At 36.2% G+C, this 22,003-nt stretch overlaps 1 protein-coding gene across 1 annotated transcript in view; it reads right to left on the bottom strand.

Moving 5' to 3' along the window:
* The window catches only part of ASPM (assembly factor for spindle microtubules), a gene marked incomplete at both ends in the record, with an annotated part of 53,836 nt that overhangs the window by 8,443 nt on the left and 23,390 nt on the right, over nucleotides 1-22,003 (bottom strand). The window contains 14 exon segments of the mRNA XM_080698745.1: nucleotides 2,654-2,750; nucleotides 4,705-4,871; nucleotides 6,774-7,172; nucleotides 7,176-7,235; nucleotides 7,239-7,256; nucleotides 7,260-7,299; nucleotides 7,301-7,485; nucleotides 7,487-7,510; nucleotides 7,517-11,506; nucleotides 17,035-17,229; nucleotides 18,574-18,702; nucleotides 18,803-18,945; nucleotides 19,042-19,243; nucleotides 21,463-21,684. Coding sequence (XP_080554871.1) covers nucleotides 2,654-2,750; nucleotides 4,705-4,871; nucleotides 6,774-7,172; nucleotides 7,176-7,235; nucleotides 7,239-7,256; nucleotides 7,260-7,299; nucleotides 7,301-7,485; nucleotides 7,487-7,510; nucleotides 7,517-11,506; nucleotides 17,035-17,229; nucleotides 18,574-18,702; nucleotides 18,803-18,945; nucleotides 19,042-19,243; nucleotides 21,463-21,684 — 5,871 coding nt within the window.

The raw sequence follows: 22,003 nt of genomic DNA, 5'->3' as shown, positions 1-22,003 counted from the left end.
CAAATACCTTGAGCTCCATGGAAAAAATTCTCTCTTGCTGAAGATGTGGGAGGTACCACAGGAATGGTAGCATATAACTCCAATATTTGCCTGAAGGTAGCAAAATGGCACTTGAGTAAAAATTAGCCTATTTTACATATGAGGTCTTTCCTTCATACTTTTTTCAATTCTTCTTCTAAGAGTAACACAAGAAGCTGGGTGTGGTGGCACACACTTGTAATCCCAGCATTTGGGAGGCTGAGACAGTGGGATCCAGGTTTGCAGCCAGCTTCAGCTACTTAGTGAGGCCCTTTGCAACTCACTGAGACCCCTTTTCAAAATAATAATAATAAAAAAAATAGGGCTAGGGTTGTAGCTCAGAGGTAGAATGCCGCTGGGTTTCATCCCCAATACCCCCCCCCCCAAATACACACACACAAGGAAAAAAGAAAAAAAGAAAAAAAAAGAGTAACACAAGAAAAAGTCTTATTCTGCATCTTTAGCAGTTATGGGTCATGGAACAAAAACCGATGACAACTAGTATTCTTGTTGTATGGCTCTGCAGCAACTGAGAGTGAACTCAAGTTAATGATTATATGGGCTCTGAAACAATTCTTCAAAATCCAAGATTTCTTCATATCACTTAACATCAAACACTTTCATTTCATATGACCATGATACTAGCCAGCCACATACTAGTGCTTGTAGAATAATTAATAGACATTTAAATTCAAGATATTTTATCTTTTTATGCCTCACAGCCTCCCTGGACCGTATATATCTTTATATGAACAAAACAGCAGATTTTTGACAAAAAAGGCCTGTCTTCTTTTATATACTCTAAAATGTGTTTAGATCAAACAAAGAGGTTGATGTTTCTATGAGAAACACTGCACAAAGTAACATTATAGATAATATGATTTTCAACCTCGTAGAGGTTCTTGAATTGCTCAACATAAAATGAGATAATTATAGTATGTATAAAGTTTGAAAAAGTGTTTGAGAAGTATGAAAAGGTGATAAAAGCATATTTTTAAAGCTATATGGATCTAAAACCAAAAATGAAGGCACAAGACAGGGTCAATAGATGCCTGGTGCCTTTTCTCTCTCATCTTCTAGGTTTTCACTATGAAGGAAAAAAAGGTCCACATTATTACAGGAAAAATATTCTAACTAAATAAAATGCTAGTTATAATATGAAGGGCAGAATGGTTATTATAAATAGCTATGAGAGGAAATGTTTATAGTTTCAAGAACCAGTTGGCCTACTGCCAGCATATCTCAGATTGCCCAACTATATAACATCAAGACAACCAAATTTTCACACAAAAACATATGAATTTAAATGGTTTTAAGTCATTTAAGTTGGGTTTGTTTTATAAATAAATCCCCACCTACTAGCAGAAGGGTCATGACAAGTCATTTATATCTCTCAACTGTTTCCTCATCTTTAAAATAAGCAGGATAATAGTAATTACCTTATAAGGTTATTGTGAGACTCAAATTAGTAAATTTGAGTTTACTATAAAAATGCAAGACAGCCTCAGCTACTTAGTGAGGCCCTCTGCAACTCAGAGAGACTTGGTTTCAAAATAAAGAATAAAAAATAGGGCAGGGGTTGTAGCTCAGAGGTCGAATGCCCCTGGGTTTCATCCCCAGACCCATAAATAAATAAATAAATAAATAAATAAATAAATAAATAAATAAATAAATAAAAATGCAAGAGCTTTCCCATAGTTTGGCATAGAGTAAATGCTACTAGTAAGAATAATAATAATTGTGGCTATACATCATAGTACCTATTACATGAACATTGAAATTTACAAATAAAAGTTTAATTTTGATTTATTTAAAGAACATAGAGCCGGGCATTATGGCACACACTTGTAATCCCAGCATTTGGGAGGCAGAGGCCAGAGGATGGCAGTTCGTGCACAGCCTCAGATACTTGGCAAGGCCCTTTACAACTCAGTGAGACCTTGTTTCAAAAATAAAAAGACTTAAAACTAGGGCTGGGGGTGTAGCTCGTAGGTACAAGCCCCTGGGTTCCATCCCCAGTACCGAAAAAAAGAAAAAAGAAAAAGAGTGAGAGAACATAGATATTATTTAGCTGTTATAAAACGTTGATATTAAATATATTAAATATTTAAAATAGATCAATCAATAGTGGCCTAAAGAGCATGTTATTTAGTATTGGGCTTTAACTACACAAAATATACATTTATTATGACTTACTCTAACCAGATTTATTTTACTGAATTCACTTCAAATGGGTTTAAGAATATTTTATAAGTACATATACAAAAATGGTGAATAAACCGGGCGTGGTGGCACACACTTGTAATCCCAGCATTTGGGAGGCTGAGATGGGAGGCTAAGGGATTGCGGACAGCCTCAGTTACTTAGTGAGGCCCTCTGTAACTTAGTGAGACCCTGTTTCAAAATATAGAATAAAAAATAGAAAAGGGGACACAGCTCGGAGGTTTAATGCTCCTGGGTTTCATGCCCAGACCAAAAAAAAAAAAAAAAATAGTGAATAGTTGTTTGTGGTTAATAAGACTTAACTGACTGCATTCAATGTGTGAAAAATAAACACATAGTTAGAAATTAAAAACATTTTTTTGTTTTGTTTTCTTAGGTTTGTATACATAAGTTGATTTCCAATCACACCTACTTTTATCATCAAGAAGCGTTCATGAGCTTTTTTTGCAGAAAGTGTAGCTCTCCATTTCCTCTGAATGATGATTGCTGATGCTCTCATCTTCAAAAACCTAAAAAAGTTATTATTTTAATTTATTCAATAAATATTTATTGCCTCTCTAAATACTGAGGAGAAAAAAAATAAAGGTCATAACAGAAGTTTTTAAAAAGTGATAAAGAGCCAGGTGTGTTGGCAAAGACCTATAATTGCAGTAACTTGGGAGGTTGAGACAGGAGAATTACAGGTTCAAATACAGTCTCAGCCAGTAGTGAGACTGTCATCAACCTTGGGAGATACTGTTTCGAAATAAACTCATAGGTCTGAGGGTGTAGCTTAGAAGTAGAATGCATCTGGGTCCAATCCCCAGTACCAAAAAGAAAGTAGTAAAGAAAATGTATATTTATATCTATTTATGTTCTAGAAATCATCATAATTTCTCAGATACAGCCGGGCATGGTGGTGCACGCTTGTAATCCCAGCACTTGGGAAGCGGAGACAGGAGGATTGCGCAGGTTCGAAGGCAGCCTCTCTGGCTTAAGACACCCTGTTTCCAAATAAAACTATAAAAATAGGTCTGGGAGTACAGCCCAGAGGTAGAAGGGCTTCCAGAAACCCCAGTACCACAAAAAAAAAAAAAAAAAAAAAAAAAAAAAAATCTCAGATACAGACACACACACTTTGACAGAATCAAAAAATAAGTTTTGCAATTGGCAATATTCCAATGGGTAAAAATAAGATCTAAAATTCTAGTATGACAAAAAAATTTTTAACAAGATCAAAAGAAAGTATGATTATTTGGATCTAGACAAAATCCTAGTTAAAGGTAGTGGTGGTAAAAATAAAGCATAAATAAAGAATAAAATCTGAGCAAGATTCTGAGTAGACAGGAGTGGTCAAGAAAAGTTTCCAAGATTAGAGTAGAATCAAGAGAGAAAGGGACACTTATTTCAAAAGAAAGACAGGCTCTTTGATCAGTTCTTGGTATTATAGAAAAAGTAAATAATAGCTTGTCTTAATCACCATATTTCTTAGAAAATAAGGCTGGGCATCATTGAGAAAAATCCACCACTTTGGTATAGAAAAATAAGGTACGAGTCCTTAGTACGGACAGTAGCCACTGTGCCTCTACACTCCACGCTGCTTCTGCCTGTGGAGTAGATCCAGCCGCCACTCTTACCTCTTACTCTGCTGTGCTCTCTTTTTTTTTTTTCTTTTTGCTGTACTGGGGATGGACCCCAGTAGCATTCTACCTCTGAGCTACACCAACCCACCAGACCTATTCTTTGGTCTTATTTTTTCAAACAGGGTCTCACTGAGTTGTGAAGGACCTCGCTAAGTAGCTGAGGCTGTCTGCGAATTGCGATTCTGTGGTCTCCGCCTACTGAATGCTGCGATTACAAGTGTGCGTCACCACACCCGGCTTCCTCAACTGGATGGTAACACAATCACTGATGTAATAATTCATGAATTCGAGGATGTGAAAAAATCTTTTTATGCTACAAATTTGAAAACAGGGCATTTGGTAACAAATGAACTAGGAATAAGAAAATCAATTATATAGACAGGTTGGCAATCACTGAGGAGAAAGTGCATGAGAAATAATAGAAAGTAAAAAGATGAAGTTAGGCAGGTAGGTAGGAAGGAGGGAGGATGGATAGAGAATAAGAAAACAATTTTTTTCAGTAGCTAAGTCAATAAAGAAAATGAACCAGTGCTTTAATAAGAAAACTAAGTATTAAGAAGGTTATTTTATTCACTTTCCACTACCCTTTCCTTACCCTCATACCTATGATCTTACACTAATCAAGTATAATTATTGTTTGCTTAATTATATTATCTCAAAAAAGCAAGACATCTCAAAAGACATGTTTAGTCCACTTATGGAGAAAACAGCAACCAAACCAACCATATAAAATTAAACATAGCAAACAATTAAAAGAAAAATCAGTAAGCAGTATTCTTTTTATACAAGGACTTGTCAGCTACACACTCTCCTATTCTCCCACAGGGCTAGGATACATTACCGTGCTCTCTCCTGTCTAGCACAGAAGTAACCTTGAATCATTTTAACAGCCTTTAGTACAGCGAGATACTCTTGGCGTGCTCTCCAACACCTATACCAGGCTTGGATCTTGCAGGTGGCTTTCACTTTACATAAATATTTTTCAGTTTTATATCTTCTCCATACAGCCTATTAAATGCAAAAATATGACAAGTGTGCCATGCTTATCTATTTTTATAAACTGGAATAATTAGTATTAAAGACAGATAATATGAGGTTAATACAAACAGAAAAAAGTGAATTGTAGAAATAAAGTACTATTTTGCTGCTATTAAACTCTGACACATAGTAAGTCCTATAAGAAAAGTGGTGCCTACTACACTAAATGCCTACTATGTGTTTCATCACACATATTCTACGGCTGCTGCCAGCCCAGCCTAACATAACCCTAACCAATATTTTAAACTATAAGATCTGTATAACATGTGGAAAGCCAGATATGTATGTGTGCACTGTCCTCACCACCCCAATCTCAACATCGTACCTACTTTACTTCCAGGGGGAGAGAGGAATCCTTCCCACTCCACTTACATTGTGGACTTTTCTTCGAGTCCACAGCAGAATCCCACTCTTGATTTGTCCCCTGTGTCAGTGAGGGGAACCATCTACTTAAAGCCATAAACATCGCTTGGTTCTTTGCTCTGGCGTGGTATCATGTCGAGTCTACCCTTCCAATCAATCGAATTCTTACAACCTCATTCTCAAGGAGCCTCCACTAAGGCATTGACCTTCCCCCTGACCCTCTGCCATAGCCTCCTAACTGGCCTCCCTATTCCAGTCTCTCCCTTTCCATCCATCTTTCACATTCCCATCAGAGTTGCTTCTTTAAAAAACAAAAATTGTTTTTAGTATGTTCCCCTTGAACTCCTTTATAACTTCTTCACTTTTGTGGGAGACAAAGACTGAACTTTTTTCTATGTTTTACAGAGCTATCCACAACTTTATTCCCTCTATGGCTAGCCTAGACCTGTATCACTTTTACTGTTTTCTTTAATTTAATTTTTTTATCCTATTTTTCCATGTTATCTCCTCCAACGGACATATTCATTCCACACATTTTACTTGGTTATTTCCAATTTATTCTTTAGCCTTAACACTTGAATGTTACTCATTCTAGGAAATCACTTCTGACCAGAGACTAGCTTAGATCCCTCTCTTTTTTCTAACAATATATTACTTCTCATTTTATATTATTAGGTTTCCTTACTAAATTAACTTCTCCAAGAACAGCAGCTGAAGCATATCTTGCTGTCTAATCCTAAAACCCAATACAGTTTTTGGCACATAAGAACACTAGAAATTTGGAAACAGGGTCTTGCTAGGTTAATGTGAGTCTCACTACTTGCTGAGACCGTCCTCAAACTTGAGATCCTACTATCTCAGCCTCCCAAGTACTGGGATCACAAGGGTGCTCCACCATACCTGGCTTATTTTTAAGCTTAACAGCAACCTAGCAATATATCAACATATCACACCTAGGCTCAAAGTCCTGTTTATTGCAGGTAGAAAAGAAATAGGTAAAGTACTCAGATCCAGGTCCTGGGTTTGCCTACTTCTGTGCAACACTGAAACATTTTTGTTAACCTTTCTCAATTTCCTCCTATAACGAAATGCTTTAGAAGTAAAAAATGCTAAACACTGAATAAAGTACTTGTATCTAATTTAAGTACCTCTGGTTAACAGATTAGTAGAGGAATAACATAATTTTATTCAATCTATAAATTATATCACAATAATACCTTACTCCAGTTTAAAATTTTCACTTAAAAACCTGGCAGAAAGCTGCATCTTCTCAAAAATTTCCCAGGAGTGCTGTGGCTAATGTGTATTGAAATGCACTGAGCATAAGGTAACCATGGCAAGAAAGAGTCCTCTGCGCTCTCTTATCTGAGTTATTACTGGTAACTTTTCTCACTCTCAAAAATGTTCACTCAAAGTATTGTTGTTTACCTACTACTAAGCACAGTTTAAAAATTCTAACAAAACTTATCAAAATAAAGACTAAAGTTTTATATTTGATCATATAAGTACCTGAATTTTTATAGCACTGTTCTTAATTTTCTGAAACTTCCGCTTCTGTACAAATCCTTTCATTCTAGCTTGAATAACGATAACACTGCTCCTGACTCGTAAATAGACTTGTCTTTGATGTTTTGCAGACAGAAAGGCTCTGTAGCGATTTTGTAAAATCACCGCTGCTCTTCTATACCGTAAAAACTGGTTTCTGGTTTGCCATGTCCTGAAGTACTGCTGTAAAGTGACAGTGGCTCTTTTCTGCCGAACAAATCTTTGTCGACAAACAGCCATTTGAAGGAAGGACTGAATTCGTAGGGCAGCACATTTCCGTGTTTCCAGTTTTCTTGTGGCCATTTTACAGAGAGCTTTTTGAGTTGTTACTGCCGCCCTACTTGGAGAATGAGTCTCTGCTTCCTAGGAAAATAACAGAGAATGGTTACGCCACTTTTGAATCATAACATCCCAACTTTGAGCAGATTAATACTGAGTTTTGTTTCTCTAACGGCCAAATGCAGATTGGCTGCCAACAGTGCCAACCTTGCCTCACGTTTTTCAGTATCTGTTTAACTTTCATGCCTCTAAAGGCATCTTTGAGTAATTCATACAAATTTCTGAACGCTAAAACCTTTTTTTTTTTTACTCTGATATATGACATATAATTCTGTATGGCAAAAATCAGTTTTATTTGTTCGATAAATTTGGCCCTGTGCATTAGACAAAAAAGACTAAATTAGTGTGGCAGCCAGGTGTATTCATTAGATATTACTTCTTACCTTAAAGCCTCTGTAAGAAGACTGTATGCAAATAACTTCTTGGGTTCGTGTTGCGATTAATGTTCTATATCTTCTTTGAACAGAAATTACTGTTGCACGAAGGTGGAGATAATGTCTCCTTGTTTTAAAGGCTTTAAAATGCTTCTGAATAATAATGGCAGCCTCATGCTGTTTCTGAATTTGTTTCCTTACGTTCGTGTTCTGAAAACTTGCTTGAATACAAGTTGTGTCTTTCTCACACATATTAGATTGAAGACCCTTCTGTTTCTTTTTATTTGCTCTGTATTTTTCTTGTAATACTTTTGTAGCTCGCTGGAGCTTTTGGTAGAAATAATACTGTTTATACATTCTATATGTGCTTTGTATTATAACAGCAGCTCGGTGTTTTTTCCTTAAAAGCTGTCTTACTTTCATTCCTTTGTAGGCAGCTTGAATGACCACAGCAGAATTCCACTGTCTGATCAAATTTTCTCTTTGCAATTTTGCAGCTCTGTAAGTTCGATAGTGCTGCTGAATTAAAATTGAGGCATGTTTCCAAGTCTGAAATAGAACATATGTTCTATGCATTCTGAAAGTAGCCTGAATGAGAACTGCAGCCTTATGCATTTTGCGTAACTTTTTCTTTACTATCAGTCTTCGATAAGATGACTGTATTGTGATGGCTGCCTTTCGTAACTGCAAGAATTGGTGCAATTTTTGCTTGGCATAAATGGTGGCTCGATATTTCCTCTGAACAAAAATTGCAGCTTTTTTGAGGGAAATGAATCTTCTCCTAATCACTAAAGATCTAAACCTACTCTGGATCAGGGTTGCAGAGAAATGCATACTCTTCAAATGCCTTCTACTTTTCATACCCCTGAAGGCAGCCTGAAGGATGACGGCTGAATGTCTCTGTCCCAGGAAATGCTGCCTCTGCAGTTTTGTAGCTCTGTTCGCTTGGTACCGACGCTGGATCACGACAGAGGCCTGTTTCAAAGCCTGGTATCTCAGACATGCTTTGTGCATTCTAAAAGTTGCCTGGATTAAAGTAGCAGCCCGGTGCATTTCTTGCATCTTTTTCCTTACCATCCATCCTCTATACACTGACTGGATTTTAACAGCTGCCTTTTGTAACTGAAGAAACTGCATGTGATGCTTTGCACGAAGATTTGCACGATATTTTCTCTGAACCCAAATAACAGTTCTTTTAACAGAGAGAAATTTTCTTCTCATCATTAGAGTTCTAAATCTCCTCTGAATAAGGGTGGCAGCCACATGCATTACTTTTAAATGTCTTCTAGTTTTCATCCCCCTAAAAGAAGCCTGGATGCATATTGTGGAACGCTTCAATTTGTTAAACCTTTGAAATTGTACGTTTCTTTCCTTTAACGCTCGGTATCTTTGCTGTATTGTTTTTGTTGCCTTCTTTAATTTATTAAAATAGGTTTGCTGCCTGTATCTTCTGTAGTAGGACTGAATGAGTGTTGCTGCAATATGCATCTTTCTTTGAGTCTGTCTAACTCTTGCTCCTCTAAGACTTGCCTGGAGTATATTAACAGCCTTCAAAATTGTCAGGTACTTTCTACGCTGAACTTTACCTTGATAATATGCTCTATACCTTACTTGAATTACAGTGGCGGCACTTCTCATTGTGCGGTATCTTACTCTTGCCTGATGCATTTTAAACAGGGCTTTAAGAAAAGTGGCTGCCATGTGCATGTGTTGAATATGTCTTCTTACTCTAACCCCTCTATAAACAGCTTGAATTTTAATTGCTGCTTTCTTTAAATTGAGATATTCCTTCTGTTGATGGTTTGCAATCTTAATATCTCTATACCATCTCTGAATTTTAATAGCTGAAGCTCTATGGGCCGCATATTTCTTTTGGGCTTGGTAAGCTCTGTATCGAGACTGTATAATCACTGCTGCTTTATTGCAACCCTTGATTCTTTTTCTCACTCTCATACCACGGTAAGCTGACTGTAAAATGACTATAGCTGCCTTTGTTTTCAAATATAAATGATGCTGCTCTCGTCCAACACTGTAAGCCCTATAATACATTTGAATCAGAAGAGCAGCCTCTTTCATGGCTTTCCACTTCTTTTGTTGCACGTGCATCCTGTAGAATGACTGTATGACGACAGCACATTTGCGCTGCCTTTGCATTTGTCTTCTCAGTCTTCTTCCTCTCCAGGTAGACTGAAGCGTCAGCGCTGCGTGACGGAGTTCAACATACTCCATGCGTTGCTTCTTCGCTGCAGTCCACGCTTTGAGATGTTGCTGGATGACCAGTGCTGCTCTTTTCAACAATCTAAACTCTCTCTGGGCCTTGATCATTCTAAAAGTAGACTGAATCTTGACTGCAGCCTTATGTTCCCTTCGAATCTGCTTCCGGACTTTCCAGCCACGATAAGCAGCCTGGAGAGATTTCACAGCAGCCCTTGTCTTTAAAAAATGTGTTCTTGTATCATGAACAAACTTGTGTGCCCGGTACCATCTCTGAATCTTTATTACAGACTCAAGCAAAGATTGGTATTTCACCCTTACACTGTATCCTCTAAATGCAGTTTGAATTTTAATTGCAGCTGTAGATTGCTGTTGCATTAGTTGGCGTACTCTATAACCCCTGTAAGCTGCTTGCAAGCGAGTAGTTGCTCTTTTGACTTGCAAGAAGTTCTTCCTCTGATTCACTTGTGCTTTGTATGCAAAATAGTAATTCTGAATGACCACAGCTGCTTTATGGATTTTCAGGTACTGCTGCCGCATCTTTCTCATTCTGAAATAAGACTGTAGTGAAATGGCAGCTTTTCTTTGCAGTCTCATCTGCTTTCGGACCAGGTATCCTCTGACAAAAGCTTGCAACTTGATACAAGACTCAAGGGTCTGCAAATATTCTTCCCTCTTTTGGATAGCTACTTTTTGGGCACGATACCATTGCTGGATAAACACTGCAGCTTCTCTCAAATGTAAATATTGTTTACGTGCTTGTTTCATCTTGAAAATTGACTGCAGCTTGACTGTAGCATTTTTTAGGCTCAGAAATTTCTTTCTGGAAATGTAAACACGATAATATGATTGGATCTTTATAACAGATGTGAGTATATGAATAAACATTTTCCTGGCTCGCATCCCTCTATATGCAGACTGTAAGACAATGACGGCCCAACGTGTTTTCTGATAGGATGCTAGAACTTTCCTGGCTGAGATATAAGCCCGAAAATGAGTCTGAATTATAATGGCTGCTTTTTTCATCCTCTTATATTTTTGTAATTGTTGATGTTTTCTTATGTGTGCCTGCAATTGGATAACAATCTTCTTAAGCTTTAAAAATCGAAATTTGTCCTGTCTCATTCTCCAATATGACTGCAAAACACAAGCAGCTCTATTTTGTTTGTATAAATTACGAGCTTTCATTCTCCTGAAAGCAGTCTGTAATTGAATGGCTGCAGCTCGTTTCTGCAAGTACTTGATACGCTCAGTTTTTCCTTTCACGTATGCTTTGTAATACTTCTGGATAGTCAATATAGAGTCTTTTTTTCTTTTATATAACTTTTGGGCTTGAAAGCACCGAAATCTTCTTTGAATGATTATAGCACAAGATCTAATATAAATATATTTCCGCAATTCCTTGTGCATTCGATACCATGCCTGGATGACAACGGCAGACTTTTCTTTAGCTTGTTTCCTGAGGTGCCATTCTCTAAAAGCTCTCTGCAGTACTACTGCAGCTTTTACTTGTAATTGCATTTTACGTCGCTTCCATTTTCTGAACATAGACTGAATTATAAGGGCTGATGATTTTAACATTTTATATCTTTGTTGATCTTGCTTTCTTCTTAAATGAGCACGCCAATGCCTTTGAATTGTAATGGTGGCCCAAAGATATTGTTTATAAGATTTAACAGCAATAATCATTCTTATTCTAGATTGCAGGATGATTGAATAATATTTCAACTTCAGATATCTCTTTCTAGTGGAATATCTTCTCCAGTACCTCTGAGGAAAGTAAGAAAGAGCACAAAGTAAAACAGATATAGCTTCCTATACCTAATACTTTTGAAAACATTATTATTATTATTATTATTATTATTATTATTATTATTATTATTATTTTGGTGGTACTGGGGTTCCTGGAAACCCTTCTACCTCTGGGCTACACTCCCAGACCTATTTTATACTTTTTATTTGGAAACAGGGTCTCTTAAGCCAGTAAGGCTGGCTTCGAACCTGCACAATCCTCCTGTCTCCACCTCCCAAGCATGGGGATTACAAGTGTGTGTCACCATGCCTGGTGAAAACACTATTTTTTTAAACATTGTCAGAAATGATTATGTTTAAATATAAAAATCAACTTATTTTTGCTAGCTTCTTTTTTTGCTTATAGTTTTCACATTGATACAGTTAAAGCCCATTCAGCACCGATCTATTTCAATTCTATTTATACTGCATTTGTATGGCAGAATCATAAGAAATAGAGCCAATTTGTGTCATCTTAGAAAGAAAACTATAGATTACATATATACACATATATAACATATATACATGTAATATAAATATATATATCTTTTTGTGGTACTAGGGGTGGAACCCAGAAACATTCTACCTCCAAGCTATACCCCAGCCCTATTTTTTCAGTCTTTATTTTGAAACAGGGTCTCACTGAATTGCAAAGGGCCTCGTTTAAGTAGCTGAGGCTGCCTGCGAACCACAATCCTCCTGTCTCAGCCTCCCAAATGCTGGGATTACAAGTGTGTGCTACCACGCCTAGCTCTATAGTAATATTTTGATTAACTATTGATTCTAAGTAATTTTCTATGGATTTATTTCTGGATCTTATGTGTTCCTGTAATTTCAAGTTTGCTAAACTATTAAAACAATTAGAAGTTGCATTTGTGAGGCATCCTAGGATAGTTCACATTACAGGCCTGACAACATGACTCTAGAGTTGGCCCTCTACCTCTATGGGCTCCCCATCTGTCAATTCGAAAACTGAGGGTAGAAAATGTTCCCAAAAAAGAAAAGAGAAAAAGGTTCCTGTACTGAAAATATACAGATGCTATTATTTCCTGAACAATAAAGTACAACAACTATTTACAGAATACTGACATTTTATGAGGCATCATAGATAATCTAGAAACAATTTGAAGCATACAAGGAGATTATAGGTTCTATGTAATTACTAGGCCATTTTGTATAAGGAAGTTGAACATGCAGATTTTGTTACCTACTGGAGTCCTAGAACCAATCCCTAGTGGATATCAAAGGACAATTGTGCAAGAATTTGAGAAATAAATGAGCTACATCAAAGGAAACCATCAAGAATATAAAGAGAAAGTCTAAAGAATGGGAGAAGATCTTTGCCAACTATCTCTCTGACAGAGGACTAATATATAGAATATAGAAAGATCTTTACAGATACCAAAAAACCCAATCAAGAAATGGGTAATTGAACTAAATAAGACATTCACAAAACAGATATAAATGGCCAATAAATACATGAAAAAAATGTTCTACATTATTAGGAATCAGGGAGATACAAATCAAAACTACTGAGATTCCATCTAACCCCAAAGAGAACAGCAATCATCACCAATGTTGGTGAGAAATGTGGGGATAACAACTCTTCTACAGTGTTGGTGGGATACAAATTAGTTCAGCAGCTATGGAGATCAGTGTGAAGATTCCTCAGAAAACTGGGAATAGATCCATCTTATGATCCAACTATACCACTCCTGGGTATCTTTCCAAAGGTACTAAAATCAGAGAACTACAATAATATATGAATATTCATGTTTATAGCAGCACAATTCATAACAGCCAATTATGAAGTAACCTAGGTGTCCATCAACAGATAAATGGCTTAAAAAATGTGGGATTTCCCTACAATGAAATTCTACTCAGCAATAAAAGAAATTATGTCATTTGTAGGAAAATGGAAGGACCTGGGTAACATTATGTTAAGTGATTTTATCCAGTCACAGAAAGCAAAGGGTCTTAGGTTTCCCTAATATGTGGAAGCTAGGGAAGAGGGATAGCAGAGGGACTCAAGATTAATAGAGAAGAAACCTCAGTGGAGCCAGGGAAGTGGTCTAGGGGAAAGGGGTAGGGGAGAACAAGGATCAAGGAAGGAACTCCTACCATAGGCTCTGTGTACATAAGTAAAATGCCAATGTCAATCTCAGTACTCTGTATGGGGAAGGTGGAGATGGGGAGGGAATGGGGGCAGGAGCAGTCCACCAAGTACTGTGTGCATGTATACCACTGATAACATGTTTACATTATGATGTGAGACCATAATGAACCAATAAAGGCATATTAAAATGTATTAGATATATTTCAGAGTTAGTATTATCAATAAGAATAAAATTACTTCCTTTAACCAAAATTTAGGAATTATATAGTGACAAAGTAGAATTCTGGAAAGACTTTAGAAGGAACAGAAGTTTTGTCTCTTGAAAAGCCATAATTATAATGTAGCTCCTTACTATCAACCTAAAAATATGCTGGCTCAACAAATAAGGCTGCAAGTTTTAAGATGATTCTAGTTGCTGCTATCTCCATGACCCCAAGCTGTCAGTAAGCAAGTTCTGGATATTCTTGTAATAACCTCATTCCCTATTATAATCTTATTATTTTCATACATAAATTATATTTTCATAGTACATACACTGTGTACTATGTGTGTGTGTGTGTGTGTGTGTGTGTGTGTGTGTGTGTGTTTGTATGTGTGTACTGTGTATCTTATTCCCCTACACCATTGTCCACTGTGTGTGTAGTTTTTTTTTTTGGTCTGAGCATATCCATCCAAGTATGAAGAGTTAGGAAAACACACACATCCTGTAAGCCTTTTCTTATAAGTTTTATTTTCTTTTATATCTAGTAAGTAGTATATAAGGATTTTTTCTTACTCCTCAGCATGACAAGAAATGATATGTATGCCATATTATTTTTCCTTTCCTTCTCTCTCTCTCTCTCTCTCTCTCTCTCTCTCTCTCTCTCTCTCTCTCTCTCTCTTGGGTGGTACTGGGGTTCCTGGAAGCCCTTCTACCTCTGGGCTACACTCCCAGACCAATTTTATTTTTGGAAACAGTGTCTCTTAAGCCAGCGCGGCTGGCTTCGAACCTGCGTGATCCTCCTGTCTCTACCTCCCAAGTGTGGGGATTACAAGCACGCACCACCACGCCCAGCTGCCATATTATTTTTCTTACTATGAAGAGATGCTAAGTAATACATCCAAGTACAGTCAAGCTTATCTGTGCAAAGTGACTTTGAAGGCTATAAACTCTGTATAAATGCAAGGTATTATGAAGCTGTCATAAAAAGAAATAAGGCAAGGTGAAGTGGAACTAATATTCAGAAATCCCCTGCCCTGGATATTTGGTTGTAAAACCCTCAAACTGAGTGAGTGAAGAGTCAGTGTGGGTACATTGTTTTACACTTTCTTCTAAATTATTATTCCTAAGCCAGGTGCAGTGGTTGCATACCTGTAACACCAGCTACCCTGGGTTCAATCCTCAGTCTGCAAATAAGTAATAAATAAATTAAATAAATCAATATTACTAGTGTATTAATGTCATTTTTTTTGTGTGTATGTAGTTCTAGGGATTGAAATGAGGGGCATTTTACCTCCAAGTTACATCTCTAGCCCAATTTTTTTATTCTTTAATTTGAAACAAGGTCTCACTAAGTTCTGGAGGGCCTCACTAAGTAGCTGAGGCTGGTCACGAACGGCTTTCCTCCCTCCTGTCTCAGCCTTCCAAGTACTGGTATTACAAGTGAGCACCACCACACTCGGCTCAAAATGTCAATTTTTATCTATTACATGGAAGATAAGTTAGTTCATCTCCAGTCCTAACAACTCTGCTTATAACTATAGCAATTTTAACAGCATTGTGATTTATGTATTAAAAATAAATAGCTTTTACAGTGGGGCATTTTATATATAATTTTCTAATTTCATCATCAGAAAAATATAGTCAGTATTCTTTCTTCACTTTATATATAAAGGAACATTTATCTCATAAAATTTTTCCTAAATTACACAGAACATGTAAGTTGACACATTTGATTCTAGATTTCTCTCCATGTACCCCAGAGCACTGAGGTAGAACTTTGGGCAAGCCACTGCTGAGATACATCCCTATCCCTTGATAGTTTTTATTTTGAGACAGACTCTCAATAAATTTCTAAGGCTGATCTTGAATTTGTGGCCCTCCTGTCTCAGCCTCCTGAGTAGCTGGGGATTATGGGCTTCTCAGGAGATACCTGGCTTAGGTTTTAACACCAAAATAATGCACTCCTTTTTCTCAACTATAGATATCTGCAGAAGATTAACTATTAAAAGCATAATTATTTTTCTCTCCTGGCATCTACCTTTGTTATGCTTATATGTTTCCTCTTCCAAAAGATACAAAATCTGTGCTTGGCACCAGATGTGGGTGCATCCACATAAGAACAGAATAGAACACTGTAATTAAAACTTGAGATTTTAGCCAAAGAACCAGATAAGGAACTGGAAGTACAAGGAAGATTACAGAGATGTGGCAGATGATACAAAGAAGATGTTCCTTATGAACACCAAGGCTCACCACCAAGCTGTGTACATGTAGGTCAAGACTTCAGCAGACTGTGCCCTTTAAGATCTGAAATAACAGACCATGATCTAGAATCCATGTGGGCCATTGGGTGATACGTATGTGGAAATGATACTAGGGAAGACTGATGAAAACTTGTGACCCCAACCTATTGGATTACCCACTAAAACCAAAACACAACATCTCCATAGGATGTGAAGTAACATACAGTCTCATAATGCAACACTTAAGGGATTCAGTATGCAAATAAAATCACTTGTCATGATATATAATAGGAAAATATTAACTTGCACAGGAAAAAGAAGAATCAACATGGTATTAGAATTAAGTGATACAGCTAAAGTAAAGTAAAACTACTCTAACAAGCTGAAATGAAGGGAAAGATAGAACATCGCAGAAAAGACATGAAAGCTATAAATAAGGATAAAATGAGAGTAATAGAACTGGAAGTAGAAATGGAGATGCTAAAACACTGGTCAAATTAAGTATAGTCACCCCTCTGTATTTATGAGTTCTCCATTCTTAAAATTCAACCAACAGCAGAATTAAAATATTCCAGTAAAGTCATTGTTCAGAACATGTGCAGACATTTTGCTTGTCATTATTCCCTCAATAATATAGTATAACAACGATTTATACAGCATCTACATTGTACTAGGTACTATAATATAGAGATAATTTGAAGTACATAGGAAAGATGCATGTAGGTTATATGAAAATGCTACACTATCTTTGGAAGGAACTTGAGCATTGTAGATTTTGGTTTCAATAAGCGAGTCCTGAAGCCAATCCCCTTTGGAAATTGAGGGACAATTGTATTAGAGAAATAATCCTCAAATATAATCATTGAAACTTAATTACATTTTTCCTTCATCACTAAAAATATCATTAAAAGTTTTTAAATTCAAGAATTTGTCAAAGATACTATACCTGAATGACTGATGCTGATTGGTTTTGAACTTTTTCCAGTTTTTCCTTTTTTAACATTAATAATTTTCTCTGTGCTAAGCCTCTTCTCCAATGTTTCTGAATGACCAGTGCTGCATTAACCTTTTTTTTCAATCGTTGTTTGGTTAAAAATTTGATCATTGCTGACTGAATAATTCTTGCGGCCTTGTCTCTCTCCTTAGAAAAAACAAAAACCAATTAAATACTTAATTACTTAAAACTTTAAATTATTCTTTGTAAGGTAATCAGTTTTTAAACATTAATCAAATTGATCTTGGAAATATCCTAAGCTTCTTGTGTTCTTATTTGAAATATAGGCAATTCTGGACATGAGAGGTGGGCTTGCAGATATATGTGCATGGTGAACAAGTAAACAAGATTAAGACAATCTGAAGTACAACAAGGGTTGGCTCCCAGATTTCAGTCTAGTGAAATTATACTTGAACTTTGGGGGAAGGGTGGAATGTGTGAAAAAAAAAGTGCTTTGCAACAAAAGTAGTATTGCTTTGTTACAGTTTGAACAAAGTGATACACAGAAGAGGAAAACAAAATACCATTTCCTCCAGACAGAACATGTTGTGGCATTAAGCCATGGGGGCTCGAGAGAAAAGAGCAGTTTGAGATGTGAGAAAGGCGATCAGCAATGAAGGAGACACCTGCCCTGTGGATATTAGAGGCCAGTACCCTCCATATCTGTTTCTGTTACTTCTGAAAAGGAACTACTATGGATAATAACATATTTTAATATTTAGCACTTCATAAATGACTCATTTAAACCTCATAAAACAAACGAACAGATACTACTCTTATGGCCACGAGGAAACAGGCAGAGAAGTCAAAGGGCTTATCAGTCTACAGGCAACACAAGCAGGCTTTGAACCAGATTGCCTGGCTTCAGCAACCATGCCTTCAATCACTTTGCTAAACTTGCCAGTGATAGACGCATCACTTCATTCACCTGAATAGGAAACCAGATATGAGGTATTTATTTCCTCTGGTAGAAAAAAATAACTCATAGCATGTCAAACACTCTTTTATGTCTGGGACAGTCTACCATACAAGGGTGGAATCTCCATAGAGACTAGCCATAAACTCTAATCATTAACTAATAAAATCAATTTGTGAATGAAGTCTATATAATATGGGAACTACAACTATGGAAGGGACTAAACTGTTATACTAATGTGAAAAACATACCAGCATATTAAAAATAAATACTAGGGAATAGTGAGGCTGTATACTCCTCTAAAGAAAAAAGACTAGATAATTCTAAAATTGGGCTGGAGAATTATGCATAGCAAATTGATTAAACCATCTAATCTAATTGTCTGTGCCCTTGTAAAACTTATGGCTTTTAGACTGGGGATGTTTTCCAGTGTTAAAGTACTTGTTTAGCATGTGCAAGGCCTGGGTTCAATCCCCAGCATATGTGTACATATACGCACATGGAAGAATCAGTCAACTGGTATCTTATAAAGTATAATGCACTAATATTCTGATGTCTTTATTTTCTAGGTTTACCTGGTAGCGTTTTAGATCTATTCTTAGTTTATATTTTCTCCATGTTGTCTGTATAAGTCGTGCAGCTCTTATTTCTTTACGAAGATCCAAAAGTCTTGCACAAAGAAATGACAAATAGGTAATAACCACCTAAGAGAAAATACAGAAGATAAAACCAGAAGATGAGCAAAGTATATGACTATCAAAAGCTTGGACATAAAAAGCGCTGAAGAAACTTATCTTTACTTACTTTTTCATCTGGAATTGTATTTGACATATCTGAATGATGAATCATAGCAGGTATTCCACCAAGGTCTCTAACTGCAGACCTAACCAAATGAAAATTTTTCTTTTCATTTTCTAGAAGCTCTTTGTGTAGTTCAGAAGTATTTTCTATCATGCAAGTGAAAAAAAAGAAATTAGAGTGCTATAGCCAAAAATCAGACATGACAAAGAATTAGAAAAGTTAATCATCAAAAAGGGCCTAACCAGTTGCTTTAAAAGATGAATCCAGATAACTCTCATCAGATTCAGATGAAGAATTCAATACCACTGAACCAGTTTGCGTGCATTCCACAGTTTGAGTGGTACGCTGGCATATAGCGTCAAAAGGCACATAGCAAGGATGGTAGTGGTGAATCAGGTAACACAACACTCGGCCATCTGAGAAAGACACTGTAAAATTCTCCACCTGATTGGAAATACAGAATAACAATTAGTTGTACCTAGATGTTAATATAAATACAGCAGTTTTGTCCTCCATTATTTCCTCTTAATAACTAAAAAATATATTGTTAACAGTACTTAATAGTCCATGTTCATATTAAAAATTATTAAATATTAGCCATTTAAAAAGTATAATTTGATCATATTATTACAATCATGTGTTAAAAAATTTCCTTCAAAATTTATGTCCTTCCCAGAAACTCAGAATGTAACCCTACTTGGAAACAGGGTCATTAAGGTCATACCGGTATAGAATATATTCTAAAAGAAAGACACAGAGACAGATACTCAAGGAGAACACCACAGGAGAGCAAAGGCAGAGACTGGAATAATGCATCAATAAGCCAGGAACACCAGGGACTTCAGAAAACAATCACAACCTAGCCAGGCATGGTGGCACAAGCTTGTAACTCCAATGCTTGGGAGGCTGAGTAAGGAGGACTGTAATTCGTGGCCAGCCTCAGTTACTTAGTGAGGCCCTCCACAACTTAGTGAGACCCTGTTTAAAAATATTCTCCCTTCGAGCTACACCCCCAGCCCTAGTTTTTTGTTTTTTTTTTAATTCTTTATTTTTAAACAGGGTCTCGCTGTGCTGCAGAAGGCCTCACTAAGTAGCTGAGGCTGGCTGAGAACTATTATCCTCTTTTCTCAGCCTCCCAAATCATGGGATTACCAGCATGCGCCGCCACACCCAGCATAAATTTCTATTTTAAGCCACCCAGTTTGTAGTACTTTATCATGGATGTCTTAGGAAACGACAATAATTATACTCAGTTCTCATTACCTATGAGGACTGAATTAGGAAAAAACAGGATGAGGCTCCTGTTAGCCTCAGGCCCTGATATTTTTGTTAATAAATCAATACATGGCCATGTTTGATGTGTGTCCCTGATTCCATTACATTAAACTTCTGTTCAGTGGCAATATACTCAGTGAGGAATAAAGCAAGGTACAGGCTTGGCACATCACAGATTTCTCTTAGGAACACTACATAGTGCTTCAGCATTACACGTGAGGACCATTTAAACAAGGAAACCAAAAAGAAGCTCAAAAATTCTGCCGGGCGTGGTGGTGCATGCTTGTAATCCCCACGCTTGGGAGGCTGAGACAAGAGGATCGTACAGGTTCAAAGCCAGCCTCAGCTACTTAGTGAGGCTCTCAGCAACTTAGTGAGACCCTGTTTCCAAATAAAATATAAAATGGGTCTGGGAGTATAGCCTGGAGGTAAAAAGCCTCTGGGTTCCACCCGCAGTACCACCAAAAAAAAAAAAACAAAAACAAAAAAAACATGGACTAAGTAGATCATGAAAAGGATATTTGTTTACACTATAAAAACTAAAGCAAGGAGGCAAAGTGTCATCTTGTTGGACCTCAGCTGGGAACAAGCACCTCATCATTTGCACATGTCAGTGAATGAATACAAGATGCCACCTGTATTGATTTTAGCATTAGTAATAATCTTTAGTGAGTCCTGGGATTAATAAATAATGATAATCACTAAATCTTCTTTGGTTCTCTATTATTTATTTACAAGAGAAGATTATCTGTGCTTGATAATTTTTTAATAATTTCTTTGAGGTATAACCAGTCATAACATATTTAATTACATATAGTCTATATCGTTGCTTTTGTTCTACATGCCTTACTAGATTAAGTTTTTTCATGTGTCCAGGCAATTGTTTAAAAAAATATTTTTATACTAAAATACATCTCATACAGAAATATCAACCTAACAAATGATTATAGAAATTATATTATAACAAAGGTTTATAGAAAGACTCAATCTAAATTTTCTTCCTCCCTCTGCCTGGTCTAAGGTTTACTGTTGTCTTTTTCTGTAGGATGGATTTATTTGTCTTTAACTTTATAATATGGTTATGATTTTTTCGTATCTCAGTAATCATCTTAAGCATCTTCCATTAAAACTGGTATCTATAATTTTTCTTTCTTAGTGATAAATAAAATTATCACTTATTTTATTAAATAAAAGTAATGTCTGTCAATTGGTGACAGATTAGATAAAATATAGGATGTGACAATAAAAAATTTATTCATTTGAGAAAAAGTTGCTTGTAACTATAAATCAAATTTCACTTTTAAAATACAAAAAATATTTTATGCATTAAGTTTAGCCAACTCTAACCAAAATCTATTGAGAAATACTGGGTTAAAACAAAAACTTACCTTTTTATTATAAAAGGCACACACTGCATTTACCCAATCCATCAGTAACTTAACATTTTCACTATATTGTTCAAAAAGACTACTATTCCTTCTGTCCTTTTTCTTATTAATTACAGCATCAGAATGGCATGATAGTGCAGACATTGCTTTCTTTATACTTTGTGTGCGTTTTAAAAAATCAATTTCTTCTCTTAATTGATCTAAATTAAGGGAAATGTCCACCTGAAACATACAAAAAGGATAAATACATTTTCATATATTATTTTTTACCTATAAAATCTTATATTTTCAGAAAATACAGATTTTAAAAATTTAACTTATTCAGAAATTTTAATAATCCAAAAACAAAGTATCCCAAATACATATTTTAGCATTAAATATCTAGTTTTTATAAAACAAATATGATCTACATTGATATAATGGTTAGTGGTTAAAAACATATTTGGGGGTCACATAGCCTGGGTTCTAATGTCAACTCCACTTATCAATGATGTAAATTCAGTTTCCTCACCTGTGAAGCAAACTTAATACTTATCTTGTA

Source organism: Muscardinus avellanarius (assembly GCF_963383645.1).
Source record: "Muscardinus avellanarius genome assembly, chromosome: 7".
Lineage (NCBI taxonomy): Eukaryota > Metazoa > Chordata > Mammalia > Rodentia > Gliridae > Muscardinus > Muscardinus avellanarius.
The sequence above is the reverse complement of the archived record's forward strand: the minus strand, read 5'-3'. Positions and strand labels throughout refer to the sequence as shown.